The sequence below is a fragment of the Malurus melanocephalus genome, unplaced genomic scaffold, assembly GCF_030028575.1.
Source record: "Malurus melanocephalus ecotype Western Australia unplaced genomic scaffold, MMel_1.1 scaffold_402, whole genome shotgun sequence".
NCBI classification, from domain to species: Eukaryota; Metazoa; Chordata; class Aves; order Passeriformes; family Maluridae; genus Malurus; species Malurus melanocephalus.
Window position 1 is genome coordinate 594,281 of NW_026623634.1, and position 20,305 is coordinate 614,585.

A 20,305-nucleotide genomic window follows, 5' to 3' on the forward strand; every position below is an offset into this window, starting at 1 on the left:
TCCATCCCTCCTTCCATCCCTCCTTCCATCCCTCCCTCCATCCCTCCCTCCATCCCTCCCTCCATCTCTCCCTCCATCTCTCCCTCCATCCTTCCATTTCGTCCTCCGTCCCAGCTGCTCCTTGTCCCTGTCCCCCTCCGCGCCCAGCACTGGGGGCTGCGGGCTCTGTGTGCGCCCAGCCCGGCGCCCAGAGGCCAGAGCTGCACCTGCCCAGCGCTGCCCCGCTGGTGCTCTCTCCACGAGCTACCCCTTCCCTACGTTTTCCTGCCTTGGCACCTGCACTTTCCATGCTTTTTTAGCTGCACCAGCTCCGTAATGCTGTCCGGTGTATTACGCTTCTGGAGCCCTAGGTGAGTCAGGACAGGCTCGGTGGAGGTGCTTCCCGCCCTCTCCAGCAGGCAGTGTGCAGGAAGGATGTAATYTTGGAGCCTCTTGGCCAAGGGCACCACTCTGGCAGGGTTCCCAGGCTCTCCCCTGTCTGGCTGTGCTGTCYCCTGGTTTTCCTCAGCTCCACAAGTGCACCCTTGCTGAAGGGCAGACAGYGTTGTACTGTGCCATGCAGCTGCCCCAGCTCCCTTCTTGGTCTGCCAGGGCAGGCAGAGTGCGAGCTGTCAGAAACACCATATTGTAATTAAACAGGGAAATTTCCTGTGCAGCATTTACAAAAATTAGGTAATTCCTGGCAGGCACACTGTGTGCAAGAGAGCTCACAGCCARAGTGTCAGATCTGACAATGGTGAGTCCTGACACAGAGAAATCCTGCCYGAAAGTTGTGTGGTTGTGTAAAGGTGTGCTGTGTGGGCAATAAGGGTGCTGGTTTGGACCCTGCTGATGAGCCAAGGGGATACTGATATGAGGACACACATCTGATCCTTCTCCATTCATTTACCAAAAGATCTAGAAATTGCACACAGAAAAAKCCTGTGCTAAATGACACAARARTTACAGAACACCAGAGTTCCAATAYSCAGTCCATATCCCAGCAATGGCAACCAGCCATRGCTCTGCACTTGGCAGAGCTGATGGATATGCTGGGTAGATCACCTGAGCTCAAATATTTGTAGCTGGCTGCTCACTAATTCGGTGTGTCTGCCTTGAGCCACTGAGGATCTGGCAGGAGTAGGAGTTAATGCTCCTAAACTAAACTGCAGCTGCAATTAAAGCTGTACTTTGAACRTGTGCTGCAGGGTAAACATCACCCTTGGGTGTTTCAGTGAGACACCTAAACTTCACGGATCCTTTCGACCTTGGCTAATACCTGTTCAGAAGGGCCAAGGCTCAAGGCTTAAATTTTATAAATTAAATGTGAGATTTTGTAATACTTCACCATCAAATCAGACAATATTTGCTTCATGTTAACAGATCCAGTTATTTAGATAACACAATGGAAATAAATAATGTGGATKTTTTACAGTCCTGGTGTAGAGGTTATTTCACGTTGATCTTTGTGCAGATTAATAAACTTGTGACTTTTATATAGTGATGTGCCAGGCCCAGAGTGATTTGAGCTTGCACATGCTTTTCACGTCTGCAGAAGACAAGCAGGGCTAACTTCCAAKAATAGAGGAAGATGTGAAGATTAACTTTTTTATAGGTCTTGTTACTTGTGACACTCAAATTATAAAGGTGTCTTTTGCATACCATGCATTTTCAAAGTAAATACATCCACCATCTGAAAGATTGCAGTGATTTGTGAAGGAAAAAGGATTACATTATAGGTGTGATTGATGTTACCTTGTATTCCCCACATCTTTATTGTTATTAACTAACAGTGTAATAATAAGTTTATGAATTTTGTCTTCAGATTACTGATTTGTAACCTGAGTTCAGCTGATGGAGGCTGATGGAAAGAAACTGGTTTTATTAGATTAATTTCTGGAGAGAGTTTTGGTTATTGGTTGACATATGTGTCTCATTTTCTTAATAAGATAATATTATTTCTTAAAACCTTTCTATTTTGGTCTTGACAGGAGAAATAATTGYCTTTGAGGTGTGCAGTTATTGGCAYGYTAGGTGAGGAATAAACACTGTGATAACTTGTCAAATAACAGTCACAAACATCCTCTRAAGTGACTTCAGGGTCAGCTTTCAAATAAATTATTTGCCAAGTGCATTTTGGCTCCATTCAGTGGGTTGAATAGGTTATTGATCTTTCACGGAATTATCCAAGTATCAGTGAATAAAACTGGGTAACAGAGAGAGAGAAGYCTATGGAGGAAACAAAGAGGAGCTGGGATTTTCTTAGGGCTTTTTACACCCACTGCAGGGCTTGCACCCCGAGTTGAAAGCTGCTGGTATGTGTTGCACATTATGTATTTGTTTATATATATRTGTTATATAATTACATGATTTATAATGAACATTTTAGGTAAAGGGGATATTTTGTGAAGGGGGKGCCTTGCTTTTTCAAGAACGTGGCATAAGCAGGCTATGGGTATTTTTTTAATCAAGACACGAGCAGAAAAAAGCAAATGAAGACACATGTTAGTTTTTCTTAAAGTAGTTTTCAATTTGTCACAAAATTGCTTCCAAGCAGAGAAGTTTTGWGGAGATTATTCTGATTTGGTAAAGATTTAAGTCAGAGATAACATGATTTTTTAGATCACACCCATCCTGCGTGGTGGCATGGGAATTACAGTTCCTAGTAGTTCCTTGTTCAATAGCTTTGTCACTTAGTAAACCCACCCATCTGAAGTGAGTGCAAATAAAACACTTTTTGGTGTATTGATGTTGGATATTGGCTCCTGAAGATTCCAACCACATTAAGCTGCCGTGGCAAAGGCAGCAGAGGGAACAGCTTTGGGTGGGGCTGATCCCATTCAGCATCACTCSGGCTGTGATAACCCCTGTCCCTTGTGTTTTCAGAGACTGCGAAGTGGAGTTGTCAGAGATCTTGAGCGTCAGAATCAGAAAAAGGAGAACATTCGCCTGTTAGAGGAGCAGATTGCTCTGACAAAGCAGCTGATGGAAGAACGAGACAAGGCGCTAATGGAAAAACGTTCCCAGCAGTCCTAGGCACAGGCTTGGCTCCTTAGAGGTTTGATTGAAAGCGTTTGGAGGTCATTTGCACCTAATTTCYTGCAGGTGTTTTAGCAAGCAGAGGTAACCTGTGAAAGACTGCTTATTTAGTATAAATTATAATCCAGCCTCTAAAGCTTTAGGGCGGACAAAACCCCATTTCTCTGTGATTGCTACTTGGACTGTGGGATTTGGACTGTGGGTAATCAGCGCGGCTGGACTGAAGGTGGGGAGGAGCAGCTCGTTGTTCTGTGGGCTCCTCCATCCAGTATGGCCAATAACGTTCACATGAGCGGGCTGCTCAGCCGCCACGACGATGAAGCCACCAGGACCTCCACCTCCGAGGGCCTGGAGGAGGGCGAGGTGGAAGGGGAGACTCTCCTGATCGTGGAGTCCGAGGACCAGGCCTCCGTGGATTTATCGCACGACCAGAGCGGCGACTCCCTGAACAGCGATGAGGGTGAAGCCTCCTGGATGGAGGAGATGTCCTATTACTGTGAGAAGTGCCAGAAGTGGATCCCAGCAAGTAAGGCTGCCAGTTGTGTTGTGCTTTGCTGTGGTGGGTGTTTGCAAGGTGTTCCTGCTGTCCTGCATTCCTGTTTTACAGCTTGTTTTACTCTACCCTATCCTGTCCCGGTGGAATTAGGCTGTTGTGGCATTGCACACAGCCCTGCAGCCTGCTGGCATGGGGTGGGTTAGACACTTCAGGTCCAGAGCTGCTACTCTCTGTAAGGAACTCAAACTGTCTCCTATAATCAGGAGAGAATATTAAAGTTCAGAAATGTGCTCACCCTCACAATCCTTGCAGTTGTTTAGGGTGCTTGGGCCAAGCAACTCGGCCTCTCTGTTCACTCAGATAAAGATAATGACCCTTGCCACAAATTCGGGGGAGGAAAAGGACTTGAATGGTGTTACTTGGGTTTTTTTCTTCCTGTTGATTTGTCATATCTGTGGAGCATATGGCTAAATCTCAACCCTCAAGTTTTTCCAATAATGTGAATTTAAGTTGGCTTTCATAGAAATACGCCCAGCCTGCAGCAGACAGCTCTGGGAGGAGCAAGCTGCATAACTTGGTGTCTCTTCTCTGGYACTTGACATAAGATCTATGCTGGTAGAAGTGTAATAGAAGTGTTTTAAATTCTGGATGGTCTGATCTGTTATTAGATCTAAAAGGCAGATATTGCTAAGCACTGGTTGGTTGTGATTTTGGGGTGGGCTTTTTTGTTTGGTTTGATCTGGTTTGTTTTTTTTTTTTTGTTTGTTTGTTTGTGACTGGAAATAATGAACTGTTTATTTGGCACCTTTTTTTTTTTTTTTTGTTTGTTTGTTTGTGACTGGAAATAATGAACTGTTTATGTGGCACCTGCCTTGTAGATTTGTCAGAGGCCCTTTTTTGCCTTCTTAGAATTTGCCAAAATTTACAGTGTAAAAATCTCCTCTCAAGGCGTGCTAGTGAATGTTTAGATGTTCATCTAATGAAACCAGTATYAGACTATTAAATTACTGTTCAATAACGGGAAGTATTAACTTGAAATGTATTAATAAAAAATGGAGCAGAGTTAAAGGTAGCATGAGTTATCTCATGCATGATCACTTGATTTGATACTCAATTTGTTTTATTTTTCAAATATGCTCCTCTCTGCAGTTGCTGTGGAACAAGTCCAAGGAGCAGAGAAGGCCAGTTGCAAAGCAACAGTAGCCACATACAAATGTCCAGAGTAAACGAGCTGTAAAAGGGAGATACTGTGCTCTTTCCTAATCATTCAGCTCTAGGGAGTTCACTTGTCACTTGTGGAAATTGTSAGACAAATAATCACCTTTTTACATTGATTTGCCATTTGGAAATTCTGTTAATCTACTGAGTGTGGAGGGTATTCCCCCATCAGACACAGCTGCAACCTTAATGCTGCAATTCACCTTGGAAGCAGGGTATGCATGTATTAAAAGTGCTTGATGTGCTGTTGTTACAGTGAAAGAGATGACATCCTTTTAGAGCAATACCTTTTATGTGGGACTCTTCAGAAACACTCTGGTCTTAACGGTTCCCCTGTCTTGTGATGTCATTTTTCAGTTCGTGGTACTTGTGTAAATTAACTCCTAGTGAACTTAGAAGCCTGGATTTTTTTTTTTCCTCTGCTACAGAAACACAAAATTAGAGCCCATAACTTTGGATGCATAGGGATTTACCGGTGGGTCTGTTCATCTGATTTTGGAGGAAACCCAAATTTCATTTGCAGCACTTCTTCCTATAAAAGGCCAAAAAAAAAGATTTTTTTCCTTTTAATTTTAGGTCAACTGAGAGAACAGCTCAGCTACCTCAAAGGAGATAACTTTTTCAGATTTACTTGTTCTGATTGCTCAGAAGACGGGAAGGAGCAATTTGAACGTCTGAGATTAACATGGCAACAAGTAAGTGAAATGTTTGTGCCAGCACAACAACTGTGGGACTTTCTGAAATTGTTGTTTGTTGTGTATATGCTGCYTGGAAAAGGAGGATCAGGTATTGGTAACAAAGAAGCATTTGCATGAGCTTCAGAAATTAATTAGCTGAGGATTGCCTGCACATGAGAACTTGAGCGTTTGGCAGGAAAATTGAAATATAATAATACAAACCACATTCCTTTTTTTTTTTCCTTATGTTGTTCATGAATTCATGGCTTCAAGCAGGTTTTGGAAAAGCAAAATAAATGCGTTTTGGCTGCTAGGCATGAACAGGTTTTTTGTATATAAGAAAATGGTAAAATTAGTGAGGTGGCAACATAGAGAGTTTGCCAGTTCCCTGAATACAAAGCTCCAAGCTGTCTGCTTATGCWGTAGCATCAGTCCTTGCTGGAATTCACTGTTTGAATCATTTGCACACCTGAGCAATCAAAACAACATCTGTTTGCATCCTTTGGGAGAGTAGTGGTGTGCTGTCTCATAGAATATCACAGAACCACAGGATCAGTTAGKTTGGAAAAKGCCTTTGAGATCGTCCAGTCCCACCCRTGACCCAACACCACMCTGTCAAYCAGACCATGGCACTGAGTGCCMCCTCCAGGGATGGTGACTGCACCACCTCCCTGGGCAACCCATTCCAGTTCCCAGTCACCCTTTCTGTGAAGAACTTCTTYCTAATGCCCAGCCTAAGCCTCCCCTGGTGTAGTTTAAGACTGTGTCCTCTGGTCCTGTTGRTGGTTCCTTGGGAGAAKCTGCTCCTTGTCCCCATCTACCAGCTCTGGAGGCTGCTTGTCCTGAGGACAGTCTGTCTTATTGTTGAAAATATTGGCCTTGTTGGCCTTCCCCCTGATTCTTACCTACAACCTTAGCATCATATAAATTAATTTGGAACACCAATTTTAACTCCTGCAGTGCTTTCTCTTGGTGGCCAGGGCAGGGGAAAAGGTTGGTGTAGGGGTTTGTGCTTGCAGATTGGCAGAGTTTCACCAAGTTACACACTGGGAAGCACAGGCTGCTGGAATTGTGCCCAGGTCTCTTCAGAGTGCCAGGGGGAAGGGGCAGGCAAAGTGAAAATGGTTGAAGAAAGCTGCTGCTGCATCTGTGTCAGTGGAATTGAGGGAAGTGGTCAGATTAACTTACCTGGAGCAGGAAGAATGGGGACAGTGATTTCTGGATTTTTTGCAGAGTACATGGCCTCTATAGATCCTTATCTTCAGCACCTGAAAAGAGAATTACTTCTGATGTCCTGAGACACTGTCCCACATTACTTTAAAACCCACAAAATCCTAGTTATCAGACTAGGAGGGGTTGTGAGGTAGAAATAGGGTAGAGGGATGTTAAAGCTGTCCATATTTCTTCATTTTGATGTCTTTGATAATGCATAGCAGCAAGTCAACATCCGCTATAAGGAGACCCATCTCCCTAAGAAAAACACGTTTCAGGCTTCTCTGAGGGTGAAGTATAAGTCCATGTTGGAAATAGTGCCAAACCAAGGCTGTGTGATTGTTGAATTATTATCCCAGCCTAGCTGATTTTAGTTGTATTCTAATAAATTAAYCAGAATTAATTAAGTAAATGTCATTAACAGTTGGTCACCTAGAACGTAGTTAAAAGAGGTGTGATATTTTTTAAACCTGCTCTTTAGTTTAGGTGTGTAACAGGTCAGAGTGAATTTGGTTGTCACTTGTGTGAATGAGCTGTAAATGGTGTTTAACGGAGGTCACCTGGAGACAAACTTGCTTCTTGCACACCCAGAACAACAGGAAATGGGTAATTTTAGAGTTTTGTTGAGTTTGAAATGTAACAGTGTCTGGAAAGGCCATTGTCACAATGTTTTTCATGTATTAGACAGTGGGATTACTTGTGACTTTTTTTTTATTATTTCCAAGACTGTTTCCCTACCTTCACATTACATTCCGGCTGTGCTGTAATTCATTTATACAACAGCTGCACAATTCTTGTGTCTGAGCACAAACCTGCATAAMTAGGCAGCTTGTTATTCCCCTGGGATGGAGAAATCTCTGGAAGAATGTGCATCTAACAATAGAAAGACAAGAATGGGCAGCATGAAACCAGGAAAAACATGGATTGCAGAAGTTGCCTATGAGATGTTGCAAAAATAAGATATTTATGAGGGAGCAAAGATTTTTTGGGTGTGTGGCAGCTGTGGGGGTCTGTTCAGCAGACAAAGCAGAAAAGATTTACTTGTGTCCAACACTTTCTGTTCCAGGTTGTCATGTTGGCAATGTACAACTTGTCTCTGGAAGGAACGGGCCGTCAGGGGTACTTCAGATGGAAAGAAGATATTTGTGCTTTTATTGAGAAACACTGGACTTTCTTATTAGGGAACAGGTAAAGACATGATACTTCCCTGAGGGGCTGGTTGGTGAGCCAAAGGAATTACAATCTGTTATACAGATGGACCAGACTCGTGGTTAATACTGTGACATCTCTGTTGAACCTTGCAAGTGATAAAAAGGGAGGATTTAATATTAAGAATCTGAATGCAGGCATGAGGGGTGCACTTGAGAAAGAGTAATCATTTCTTACTGAGGAAAAATAACCCCAAGAATGTCACAGGGAACTAATACAAATGCATGAGTTTTGGATTATTTCTTATCTTTAGGCAGCAATATGAACCTGCAAAGACTGAGTTTTTCTAAACAGTCACAAAGTATATGTTAGTCCTGGTATTGTCAAACTTTAAGGACAAAAATGTGGTTCCGCTAAGTGCTATGTGCCTTGGCTGTAAAGCATGCAAGGACCAAGTTCTTTAAAAAGAACTGAGCCTCACCTTTTAGATTGTTTTGGATCTTCATGAAAATGGCTTTTACATAGTAGGTGCTAAACAACTGAAACATTTTTCGATGTGTGTAAAGACACTGCCAGAGGTGGAACCTCTCTTGTAAAGGGCAGCCTTCATTTTCCAGGTGAACAGCACATTTTTTCTGAGCGTGCTGAAGCTGTCGAACTGCTGTGGAGGCAGGGAAGGAACTGAGCAATCCTTGGAAGTTGTAGATTTGATTGACTTGATTTCTTCCCCAGGGATTTCTCTGTTGTAAGATCTGGCCTTTCTTCCTCACCAGATTTGGTCTTTGGCTTTGCTCTCAGTGCTTGTCTGTGCCTCTTGCTCAGTTCTCAGAAATGTTCGCATTTGTCCTCTCTGGAAGCCAMAGGGACCCTGACAGGAGGGCAGCTGATGGCCCATTGTCCCTTACTCAGGGAGCTGATGCCTCCCAGGGTTTGCTGCTGCCTTTTGAGACTTGCCCTGGGAATTGGGCACTCCTTGCTCTGATTAAAATTCAGAGAGTGATTCCTGGCCTCAGACAATGTCTCCCCGCTTGCCTGGACAAGCCACTGATGGAACAGAGACAGCTGAATCGTGTGTGTAGCGGTACAAGCCGTGCAATGCTGTTCTTCCTTGGCATGTTGATGTGCAGCTTATCCAGATTTACTGTGACCCTACAGACTCTGAGCTGGGGCACCTGGGTTTACCCCCCACCTTTGAGTTTCAGTACCCCAAGGTGTGTAAGTGCAGTASTGAGCACCTCCTCAGCCAAGCCTTGGCAAGTACAGAAGTTTCTGCCACTGGGGGTGTGCAAAGGCAAGAAGAAATCCTGGGATTCTGTGCAGCGGAGTTTAGACTCTGCACCATCCATGAACCTGATTCTCCACAGTCCAAGGGAGTACCTCAGTTATTGGCTACAAGGGAAATTCTTTAGTATGTATTCTCACTTTTCCTTAAGTGCCACCTTAGTTAGCCCTGTGACCAGTTCCCGAAGGAGTGCAGAGTGCCAAGATGCCCAGTAAGAATGAAAGGCTTAAGTGTAGCTCCCTGCCTCCAAGTGGCCAAAACAATGCTTCAGAAGTAGTTCAGAGTGTGTGCATCAGCACCAGTGGCAGAAACGCTCTGTCCAGGATGGAAGCACAGCTGGTGGGTGGGGACTAACCCTTGTTTTCCTCTCTCCCACTGCAGGAAAAAGACCTCAACATGGTGGAGCACCGTTGCTGGCTGTCTCTCTGTGGGGAGCCCTTTGTTTTTTCGCTCTGGGGCGCAGGAGTTTGGAGAACCAGGATGGTGGAAGCTGGTTCATAACAAACCCCCAACACTGAAGCCTGAAGGAGAGAAGCTGTCTACCTCTGCGCTAAAGGCAAAAGGTAGCTCTGTCCCAGGAGTGTGTAGGGTCCTCACTGGACCAGAGCTGGCAGATGTGAGAAAAGTTCAGTTAAAACCATGTATTTGTGTTCATGGGCAGTTCCTTAGATCTGTTCTGCTGTAATGATTGACTGTAGAGAACTATGGTGCATAGACTGTAGTGGAAGAAGCTTGTTCTATTTTATTACTTTGTTGCATTGTGCTGGTTTAAAGGGTTTTGAGGCTTSTGCAGAGTATTTTGGGTTGGGTTTTTTTTTAGCTGAAATCCACAATTTCTCCACTTTACCCTGGGGATTGTCTTTTGTCACTAGATGCAAATTCTCCTCTGTGCAGAGGAATAACATTTGGGCTTTAATGAGGCTTTAGTCATACACTGGCTTAATGCTACATGYCCCAGAGTGAATTTGTTGTACGCATTGAAAATCCATCTTTTAATGGGGTTTTGACTGTGTAGTGTGTATCCAGTCAGTCAGAATAAGCAAACTCCTCCTTCAGCAGCTTCCAAGCCCCCCCTGGATCCCATCATCACRGTGGAAGGCCTTCGGAAGCGGGTGAGCCGCAATCCGGTGGAGTCRGCCATGGAGCTGAAGGAGAAGAGGTCCCGCACTCAGGAAGCCAAGGAGATTCGCAGGGCCCAGAAGGAGGCGGCCGGMTTCCTGGACCGCAGCACTTCCTCCACTCCCGTCAAGTTCAGCAGCCGCTGCCGCCGGCCCGACATCGTCCTGGAGAAAGGAGAGGTCATCGACTTCTCCTCGCTGAGCTCGTCCGATCGCACGCCGCTCACCAGCCCTTCTCCCTCCCCGTCCCTGGACTTCTCTGCCCCYGGCACTCCTGCCTCGCACTCGGCTACTCCCAGCCTGCTCTCAGAAGCAGATCTCATCCCGGATGTCATGCCACCACAGGCTCTGTTCCATGGTAAGAGCCACCACGGGTTTGGTTTAGTGATGGACCGTGTGTAGTTTTCTAGGAAGATGTTAAAAAAAAAAGCTCCCAATGAGCTGCAGGATCCTTTCAGGATAAGACAGGAAGTAACTGGTAATTTTTATAGTCTAAGTTGAGTGTGAGAATTAACTGGTTTTCCATTGTGGTATCACTAGCTTCTAAGGCCAGAAGAAATCCCCGTTACTGTTTCCTGACTAAACAGTGGGTGGATTTCACACAGCAACTGCTGGACCACTCAGCATAAGCATTTCACTGCAATGCAAATTACACTGTTAGAYAGCAACTCTAGTTTTGTCTCAAATGTTTTTTTTATGGGAGAAATTTTATTCCCATGGTAATGTCCCAGTATTTTATGAGTTTGAACGTGCTGTTTAATGGATGTTTAGTTTTGGTGAGATTGCAAAGCAGTGATGCAGGCTGAATTCTCTTAGTTCCTGAAGGAGCCAGACTGCTGGGGACAGGAAGGATAGTGARGTTCTGTAGAGGACAGGACATCTCCTCATTATGCCAGCTGATGATACAGCTCACCAGCTTGACCTTTTGATCCTCAGTCTTTCGGAATTTTCAGCAGCTTGACATTCATCCAAGAACATGAGCTTGCAGCTCAGTAGGGGCTCTGTTTCCAGATGCCAAACTACAAGGAGCAGGATTGATTCTGTGCCCTACAGTTGTACTCTTTACGGCATCTCCTGTCTAAAACCAGGAGATCCAGGAGTATACAGAAAATGAAGTGTGTTGGGTAAACCCACATTATGTTCCTTAGCAGAAAAATGCTGTGACAACCTTTTTTGAAATGGGGCTTTGAGGTTTAAATTATTTTTTCTTTCCTCCTGGATTGTTTTGATCTGTCCCACAGATGATGAAGAGATGGAAGGAGATGGAGTCATAGACCCAGGAATAGAGTATGTGCCCCCTCCCAGTGGGACAGCTGGTGCTGGCACCATGATAGCAAGCAGAAAGAAAGTGAAGACAGCTGAGCAGATCAAGCAAGAGGTGGAGAGCGAAGAAGAAAAGATAGAACGGATGGAAGGTGACAGTGAAGATCCTGAGGAGTCAAACATACCCTTGCAGGTGAGAGGACGAGACAAGGGGAAGACACAGATGGAGAAGGATGCTAAACCCCGAGTTCCCAAGCACACCTCAGTGAGCATCTACGAGGAGAAGCTGCTGCTGAAGAGACTGGAAGCCTGTCCCAATGCTTTGAGCATGACCCCAGAGGCCCGGAGGCTGAGGCGCAAGCTGCTGGTCAGGCAGGCCAAGAGGGAAAGAGGCCTCCCCCTGTTTGACTTGGACCAGGTTGTGAATGCTGCACTGCTCCTGGTTGATGGGATTTATGGAGCCAAAGAAGGTGGTGTCTCCAGGTCCCCAGTAGGGCAAGCAACATACAGAACTACTAGCCAGGACTTCAGGATCTTGGACAGATACCAGGTGGGTGTTCCCAAATGTAAGCAGTTGTTGTTCWAAAGCTTCTGCTGCAGACAGCAGTGTCACATTGAGGTTATCTGACTCCTAAAGTGAGAAGGATTATGTGAACAAGACTGGTTTTGACTTGGGGCTGTGTCCCCACCAGTGCTCTCCTAAGTCCCTTCTTGGGACATGCTGGTGCAGCGCTGCTGTCTGTCAGTGTCAGCACCACAAAAGTCGATGTATTTGTACTCTGCCCTGCCCAAATGCTGATGGTGGAGGCCTGGACAGCCCCAAACAGGGAGGTGCTCTTTCATATGTGCAGGAGGGCCATGACTTGTTTCTGAGTGAGGAGTGCAGCTCATGGGTTTGGGCACTGAATTGGGGAGTGCACAGCAGAGTCCAGAGGCRGGACCATCGTGGTCACACTGAAATGCACTTATTCTCCCTCCACRCTATTCCCTTGTTAAATCACTGACTAATCTTGCTGTAACTGTTCTGCCTTTTTTTGTGCACCCAGACAATGCTGCCCGCCACGAAGGGATATCGCCAGCAGACAACCAAGTTTCTGTATCGCCTGGTAGGCTCAGAAGACCTGCTGACAGACCACAGTATWGTCAGCCCTTACACCTCCCGTGTCCTTAAACCTTACATCAGGTACAGAGGGTCTGAGCTTGCTCTTGGCTTGYGCGCCGCCAGCCCCCGGAGAGGACACCTTTCTTGGGCAGTGCTCCTCACTCCTCCTCAAAGTACAACCCAGTGCACCACGGTAACCCTGAGGGGATACTGTTCCATTTAGCTGAGTAGGTAAACGGATTGCATTGGGAAGGGGCATCTCCGAGAGGGGGCAAGGGCAGAGAGGGAATTGCAGGAGTCATTCACTGCAAGCTGCACCTGCTCATGGGTCAGAACCATGATTTCCTGGTTCGTGCTGTAAGGAGAGACTGGCTGGACATGCTGCGGGTCTGGAACGTGTCCTGGCCTCTGGCACAAGGGTGTTTTTGCTCAGCTGGGAGCTCTTTTCCCACATGAATGGAAGACTGTTCTTTTTTTCCTAARGTTGAGTGTGTCAGAAAATATTTCATGGGTAATACTGATTGAGCTGCAGTGGCAGCTGTTGTTGCTCACTTGCTTTTTGTGTTTCCTTTTCATGTTCCTGGCAGACGTGATTATGAGACAAAGCCCCCAAAACTCAGGCTGCTGGCAGAAATCCGGGCAAATCCACACARGAATGATCTCAACTGGAAGGCTGAGCCAGAAGCACCCATTGATTACTGCTACGTTCGCCCTAATCACATCCCCACCATAAACTCCATGTGCCACGAATTCTTCTGGCCTGGTAAGATTCCTCCAGTGCTTGGGTTTTTAAGAAGGAAGTAGTTTTGTTCAAAAAAGAAATGCTCTTGGGCCAAATTTTGATTCATGTGGTGTCTGATGCAGTTCTTAGACACCCTTTATTATCTGATGTCACAGGAATGCATTTGAGGTGGAGACTTGGGTTTGGTGTCTGTCTCTTGAGATCAYTTAGAACCGGGCAATTAGGCTCTAATTAGCAGAGTACCTACAAAAATAGGTGCCAAAAAGCGTAGTCTGGTAATTCAGTAGTTAATTAAACCATCCAGTGAAAAGTTTTGCAGAATCAGGGRTTGAAATAACCAGTTTTATACCAGAGATCACTGTTCGTTACCAAGAGGTTCTTCACCCGAGGGTGRTTGRGCACTGGAAGAGGCTCCCAGGGAAGTGGTYACAGCACCAAGCCTGCCCAACATGAGTTTGGRMAACGCTCTCAGGCACAGGGTRTGATTCTTGGGCTTGTCCTGTGCAGGGCCAGGAGTTAGATTTGATGATCCTTGAGGGTCCCTTCCAACTYAGCTTATTCTGTGATTCTATGAATKGCTTTCACAACTGCARGCTTCGTTGTGATGTCCTTTATTTCTTCAAGCCTCAGAATTTACAAGGGATGGGAAAGATTAAGGGTGAATTTTTCTGTGTCATTTCTTGAGCTGCAGGTTCTTTGGGGACAGTGGCTGCCCTTTCTGGGGACAGTTATGAGGCTGCAGTGTTTAGGTCTTCTGCAATAATAACAGGGATGATCAGTGCAAACAATGCAGCAGACTAATTTAGAGAAGCCCAGTACAAACAGTACACACCTTTATTCCAGGTAACTGTTTGCTTTGTGTTCTGATTTGCAGATAGTGATTCAGCAGGGCTGAATTTGGCAGTGCCCATATGCTGTAGTCAGGATGGGAGCTCTCTGTGCTGTTCATCATGCAAATTGTACAGTGTAGGGGGAAATAACCTGGCACACCTTTCCTTACACAAGCTGGCTCAAAACTCCTGAGAGACACTTGCAATGCCAGCAGASGCTGAACCGCTTTGTCATAGTCTCTCCTCTCCTGATAAAGCATTTGAAGTTCTGGCCAAGTTGAGTTGCACCTTCATTAACTTCTTCAGGACTCACCCTGTTTTATTTAGCATAAGGAGCTTGGGTGTGTTCCACCCAACTGTGAACTGTTCATCATTAAATCRGAAAGCTGACACTCCCATCAGGCTCCAAACAAGAATCCACATTTTTTCCTTGGTGAAAAATTTCTGAGGCTGGGATATGATTGTTGCACCTTGGTTCTGCTTGAGTGGGAGAGGGAAGTGAGTAGGTGATGCTCCAGRAGGTAAAGCCTCCTTTGTGGATGCAGAGGGTTTAGCTGGTGAAACCTGGGAGTGGAGGGCAGGGATATGAAACTGCGTGAGCATCATTAAACCAGCACTTAGTCCTTCTGCCCCTCCAAATCCTTCCTTTCAGAGCTGTTCTTGCCTCTCCCAAGGTGGAACCAGGTTTGCAGGTGGTGACTGCAAAGGAGCTGTTGTGAAAAGAGATTCCCCCATTTTTTTTGTCACAGTGCCTTGTGCCCTAGTGGAAAACCTCTCCCTAGCAGGAAACCTCTCCAGCAGTGACCCATCCTGAGCTGAGCATCTTCCTACAGGAAAAGCTGCACCATTRCAGAGACAGCAGCGTGCCCGAGGCAGTGAGTGTTCCTGTCCAGACACGCTGCAAGGCACTCCACAGGCAGCAGCAGCCTTGGCATAATTAACACAGCTCCCTATTGCCAATCGATTCCTCCCACGCCTTGCTCCACCCTGCAAGAAAATAACTCACCCACTTCTTTGTGCCTGGTGCCTTATGAAGTCTTACATCTCATCCAGAGTGATTACTGGAAAACACGCTCTGCTATTTTGTTATGCCGTGTTCCAGCTGTATTTGCAATTGCCAGCTCGAGGCTGAAGCAAACCTTTCTGGCACATCTCCTCTGTGTTTTGCATCTCATTTAGGGTCTGTCCACACCAATTAGCAAGCAGTCAGTCTGTGGTGCCTCAAACTGCACCGTTTGGTGCTGACATGCTGTGTGGATGGATGTTCTAGCACTGCAGCAGCAGGATGATTAGTCAGACAAGGTAACAAACTCCCAGCCTTGTTTTGTGTCCAGCCTCTGACTTACAGAAGACTGCCTGAGAGGCTGTTTTGTTCCCCAGATTAGAGAACTTGCATGCTTGAAGCAAGTGTTTTGATAGCTTTGGGAGCTGTGGTCAGGTTCACAGTGCAGCTTTGCAACCAGCTGAGTGTGCCCAAGAGACAGCAGTAAGAGCTCCAGGCAAGGTGGAGAAAAAAGATAGGAACCAGAACAGGCAATACTACCAGAGCTGAAGCCCAGGTTCAKGAGTGCTGCTTCTGAAGAGAGTTGAATTTTCAGTTTTAGTTTCATCCTCAAGTTGTTTGAAAGAAAATCAGCCTTGTTAGTTTTTCCATGCAAGAGTCCCTGCTAGTAAGGAGATCTTGTTTGTCTGTTTTGTTGTATCATCTCCTTTTCCCTTAYATACTTACCTGGCAGGGGAGGCAGGCAGCTGGTTTTCCCAAGGCAGGGTTCATCCCCTACACTCTGGGTGTCCTGGGATTTCCCTAAATGTGGGAAATTTGACTGCATCATCTGTAGTWACAGAGGACWMCTCTAGCAGGGGCCTTGGACTACGTGATCTCTAGAGATCCCTTCCAACCYCAACTATTCTGTGATTCTTTGATCTCTTGCTATCGGAGATTTGAAGTAAAGGTAAGAAGAAGGGATCAAGTGTTTCCATAAAGCCTTGAACCCCTGGATATCCATGCAAGTGTGACACTTTTGGTTTGCAATGCTTTCAGCTGCTCTTTCTCCATAGGAATTGATTTGTCAGAGTGCCTGCAGTACCCAGACTTCAGTGTTGTCGTCCTTTACAAGAAAGTGATCATTGCCTTTGGCTTTATGGTGCCAGATGTGAAGTACAACGAAGCTTACATCTCCTTCCTGTTGGTGCATCCTGAGTGGAGAAGAGCTGGGATTGCAACCTTCATGATTTACCATCTTATCCAGGTAATGAAATCATCCYRTGAATCTGCCCARGAACCAGCTCTGCCTTCTTCCCTGCACACATACAGATATTAGAGTAATARCCCTTTCTGTGAACGTTTATGGGAGGAAATAGCTCCCATATAYAAACTTTGAGGCTTGGAAAGTTAAAATGTATTTAGGAAAATAACCATCCTGGTCATGGCCTCAGAATTAAGGGGATGCTGCACACTTCTACTGTCTTGGAATTAACCCTGTGTTCTTCAGTGGTCAATAGTTTGTGTAAAAGGAATATTGTAAATGTGGGGTTTAAAGGAGAAAATGAGACAAGAGTGGGGAGGATCACTTAGAATCTACTTCAGCTTTCTTGCGTGCACCTGGAGGTTTATTCTATGCATTTAATCACTTACTGATTCAATCACTCACTTTCACTTTTAATACACTGGTTCTAGTACAGCTGAGTCAGTGATAAAGTTTGCTCAGTTTGTTCAAACTGGGCCTTGTTCCACAGGAACACTTAGGAAAATTATTCTGAGCTGACTAAATGGGTGGAATTAAAGTAGTTACACTTGATTAAATCTCTGAATGCTGTTATTCAAGTGGCCTTAATTCCATTGACTTTCTGGAATTAAATTGCAGGAAAGCCAGCTTGATTGTGAGTAAGGATGCAGAGATATGTCCTTTTCAGAGCCCAGCTGTTCCTCTTAAGGACTCAGAGTTTTAACCACTCCCTGAACTCTCTTGGCAGAGCTGCCAATGGGAAACATTTCTGTATTTGTTGTAGTCAAGATAAGCTGCAGTGACAAAAACTCACCATTGAAACTGTTTTTTTCCTCTTACTTATTTGGCAGAATCAAGGTAGGGAATGCTGGCAGAGCCTTGGGGACAGTGAAAAAGCAGTTTCCAGTCAGGGTAGTGCTCCTGGGCTGCCTGAGGGTAACTCTGCTCCCTGCACAGYTCTGCAGTGTTGACACAGGCCTCTAATCAGTGTTCTTTTAAACTCACCCTTTGCATTTCCCAGGCAGCTCTGTGTGAAGTGCTGAAGGAAATTGCYCTCAGCCCAGTCTGTTGATGTGAGACATCAACACTGAGCAGGAACAGGCGCCAAGGTTTGCAGGGATACAGCAGGTGGATGCTGAGAGACTTCTCTCTCTGCAGCAGAGCTGGGATGCTGGAGCTGGCAGGGCAGCCACAGAAAATCCTCACACCTTTTTGTAGGATGAATCACATCAATTAACCTAATCCTGCTTGCAGGGAGACCAGCGTGAAATTCCATGCTGAGGAAAGCCAAACAGATTTGAGAGATTTGAGGCTGATTAAGCTCACTAGCAGTGAGAGATCAGCACAGTGTATTTGGCTCACATTAGATTTATTTTGTCATTGCTGACTTTGTGACAATGGCAGAAGGGGTTTAGTGCTGTGGAATAAATGTAGTTGTGACCTGTTCCTCAATCCTCACATTGTGGGTGCTGCTGTGCAGCCTGCTCAGGCTTGGAGTCTCCTCTCTACAGAGAAACTCTCATGCACTGTTTAGACTAAGAGAGGTCTCTCACTTTGGGATCAGTGTACTGAGTTTGGGGCTGAATCCTTGGGAACTGCATAACTTAACAGGAAAATGTTTTGATGCAAATGGTGGTGGCTGGTTTGCTGTCAGAATTTACCCTCTCACATATGTGGCCCAGAGGACCAAACTGAATTTTCTTAACGATCTCATTCAAACTTTCCACAAAACACCCTTCTTTTTTTTCCTTTCCTTCTTAAATCCCACTGAGAGTTTTCTCCTTGAATGTTCTATCTTGGAGATTTCCTAGAGGGTATTACTGTTCCCACTTAGAGTTACAATACACCCAATATACATGGAATGCTATTAAAACACTTGATGAAAGCAGAAAATAAATTATTTCAGCATCTTTATCAGAATGTTGCCAGTTAGGATARTTTAGGAACTTCAAGGTAACTTCAGCCATGCTATTATTTGCTGTTTGAACTGGATTTCCTGCCTTCTCAGGAGGCGAGTGCTGTGCCCTGAAGGATGGGAGAGGAGCTGGGTGGGATAGGCAGGAATTCCAGCGTGACAGCRGAGGTGCTCAGGCAGTCCCAGAGAGCTCAGCTCTGTTTGCTGATGGGGAGGAGTGCACAGCCTGATCCTCTGGCTGCTTTGCCTTTTCTTCAGGCCATTGTATTTGAGATCAGTGCTGTACACCRAGATTAYTTTTAATTAACAATTACTTYAGTAATTGACARTGGAAACTTGACAAATTATAGTCCMAAACCTGCTTTCATTGTCAGAGGATCCACGTTTCCCAGAAACAAAGGCTTGGAGGAGCAGCTTCAGTGTTCCTTAGCCTTTGCTGTTGCTATGTGTGGTAACTCCTGTGACTTTTCTCACATTTCCTCAGTACCTTGGATCCCTGAGCTGATGAATCTCCTCACCTCCGCATTCCCCCAGAGGCTGTCTCGTTCTCTTGCAGTGATATCTCCTTTTTTTTTTTCCTTCTCCCCCTCCTCCTTTGGCAGACCTGCATGGGCAAGGACGTCACCCTTCACGTCTCTGCAAGCAACCCTGCTATGCTGCTCTACCAGAAGTTTGGATTTAAGACTGAGGAGTACATTTTGGATTTTTATGACAAGTATTACCCCTTGGACAGCAAGGAGTGCAAGCACGCCTTCTTCCTCAGGCTGCGGCGCTGAGCTGCCCGAGGCATCTGAGRAGCTGGGAAAATCCCAATCCATCCAAAAAACTCCCCCAGCTTTTGGTGGAGGATGTTGGCTGCCACAGGAGAGCTGGAACATGCTGGTGTGTTTATCCCTAGGACTTGGGATTTCAGCTGTGCTGTGTTGTGTGTTGAAACTGTAATCCAAGGGGATTGATTCCTACGCTCCAAGGGGAGAGGCTTGGAAATGCCAGCTGGGATACACTGAAACCACTGGAAAAGTGAAATTCCTTATGGGGAATTTTACTGCCACTGTTACTTTGGAGAGCCTCATTAGCAAACMAACAAAAATACCAAACAAAAAAATGTTTTTCACTTCAGAGGGTCCTYATGGATTTCAAGTTTTGAAACTTGWCTGAAAAAYGTTGCAGGTTTYTTGTCTCGTTTTTGTTTATGAGCAAAAATGAACATCTAAACTTAAACCATTTGGTGTTTCTGTGGTTTGATTGCTTTGTTAGGTATCTTGAATCTGTGAAGGGAAATAAGATATTGGTGCCTGTAGCTGAATGTTAACTTTAGAAAAGTTTACACATGCTGGAGCAGTAGCCCTGGAACCATGTGTGAGTTCCTGTGATCCCAAGTGCAAGGCTCAGAGGAGACCCCTTTGTTTTGTTCCTTCCCCTTCCCTCGTTGCCTCGTGCTCGGTGTGGAGTTCCCATTTTGTGTTCAGGAACAAGGGCTCAGGTGGGTTTGTGTCTAGACAAGGAAGGACATCCCGGGTCCCAAATCAGCTTTGTGGAATCTTTCTGCCTCTCTGCCAGTTGTTGGTGCTGCAGATCAGCCCTGTGGACACACCTCTCACCACAGGGCAGCCTCACAGGCTCCAGCATCCACCTCCTCCTGCAGAGACCCTGAGCAAAAGCCAATGGGGATGTGTGAAATTCAGGCTCTGATTTGTAAAAGCAATCTCCTTGCAGCTTGGAGGGAGGAGAGGGCAGAGGTGAGCCAGATCCAGTTCTTGGAAGTGCCTAAGTATCAGTAAAGAGAGCAAAGAATAAACATTAATACCCGAAATTTAAAAAATACAACCCCAAGTGGTTTCTCTGGTAGTGGACTCTTCTCCCTTTACACAGTTTAGCAGGTTCTCTCCCTCACTTCAATGGAGATGAACAGAAAGCTGCCCTGACCAGAAGTCAGACTGCATTTTAACCACAGATCACATCCACTGAGATGGTCCTTTCACACCAAATGTGACTCCTTTGTCCTTAACCTGCTGTGTGCTCCTGTTGGCTACATGGCTGTAGTAAGTAGTTGCCCTA

General features: G+C 45.5%; 2 protein-coding genes across 3 annotated transcripts in view; both read left to right on the plus strand.

Annotated features, from left to right (window-relative positions):
• The window catches only part of LOC130581321 (uncharacterized), a 9,740-nt gene extending 6,725 nt beyond the window's left edge, over nucleotides 1–3,015 (plus strand). The window contains exon 2 of the mRNA XM_057379353.1: nucleotides 2,768–3,015. Coding sequence (XP_057235336.1) covers nucleotides 2,768–3,015 — 248 coding nt within the window. The remainder of the gene's footprint in view (nucleotides 1–2,767) is intronic.
• A 259-nt stretch (nucleotides 3,016–3,274) lies between these two features.
• KAT14 (lysine acetyltransferase 14) lies at nucleotides 3,275–19,413 on the plus strand. Of its 2 annotated transcripts, none has more exons than XM_057379330.1 (10): nucleotides 3,275–3,544; nucleotides 5,309–5,427; nucleotides 7,688–7,809; nucleotides 9,434–9,615; nucleotides 10,109–10,528; nucleotides 11,412–11,983; nucleotides 12,480–12,616; nucleotides 13,123–13,298; nucleotides 16,166–16,356; nucleotides 18,850–19,413. In XM_057379330.1, exons 1-10 carry the CDS (start codon nucleotides 3,289–3,291, stop codon nucleotides 19,021–19,023), a joined length of 2,349 nt encoding a protein of 782 aa, XP_057235313.1. In that variant the 5' UTR covers nucleotides 3,275–3,288; the 3' UTR covers nucleotides 19,024–19,413. The 2 variants fall into 2 exon arrangements, with proteins under 2 accessions (XP_057235313.1, XP_057235315.1); XM_057379332.1 differs by having other exon boundaries at nucleotides 10,112–10,528.
• The last annotated feature ends 892 nt before the right edge of the window (nucleotides 19,414–20,305 follow it).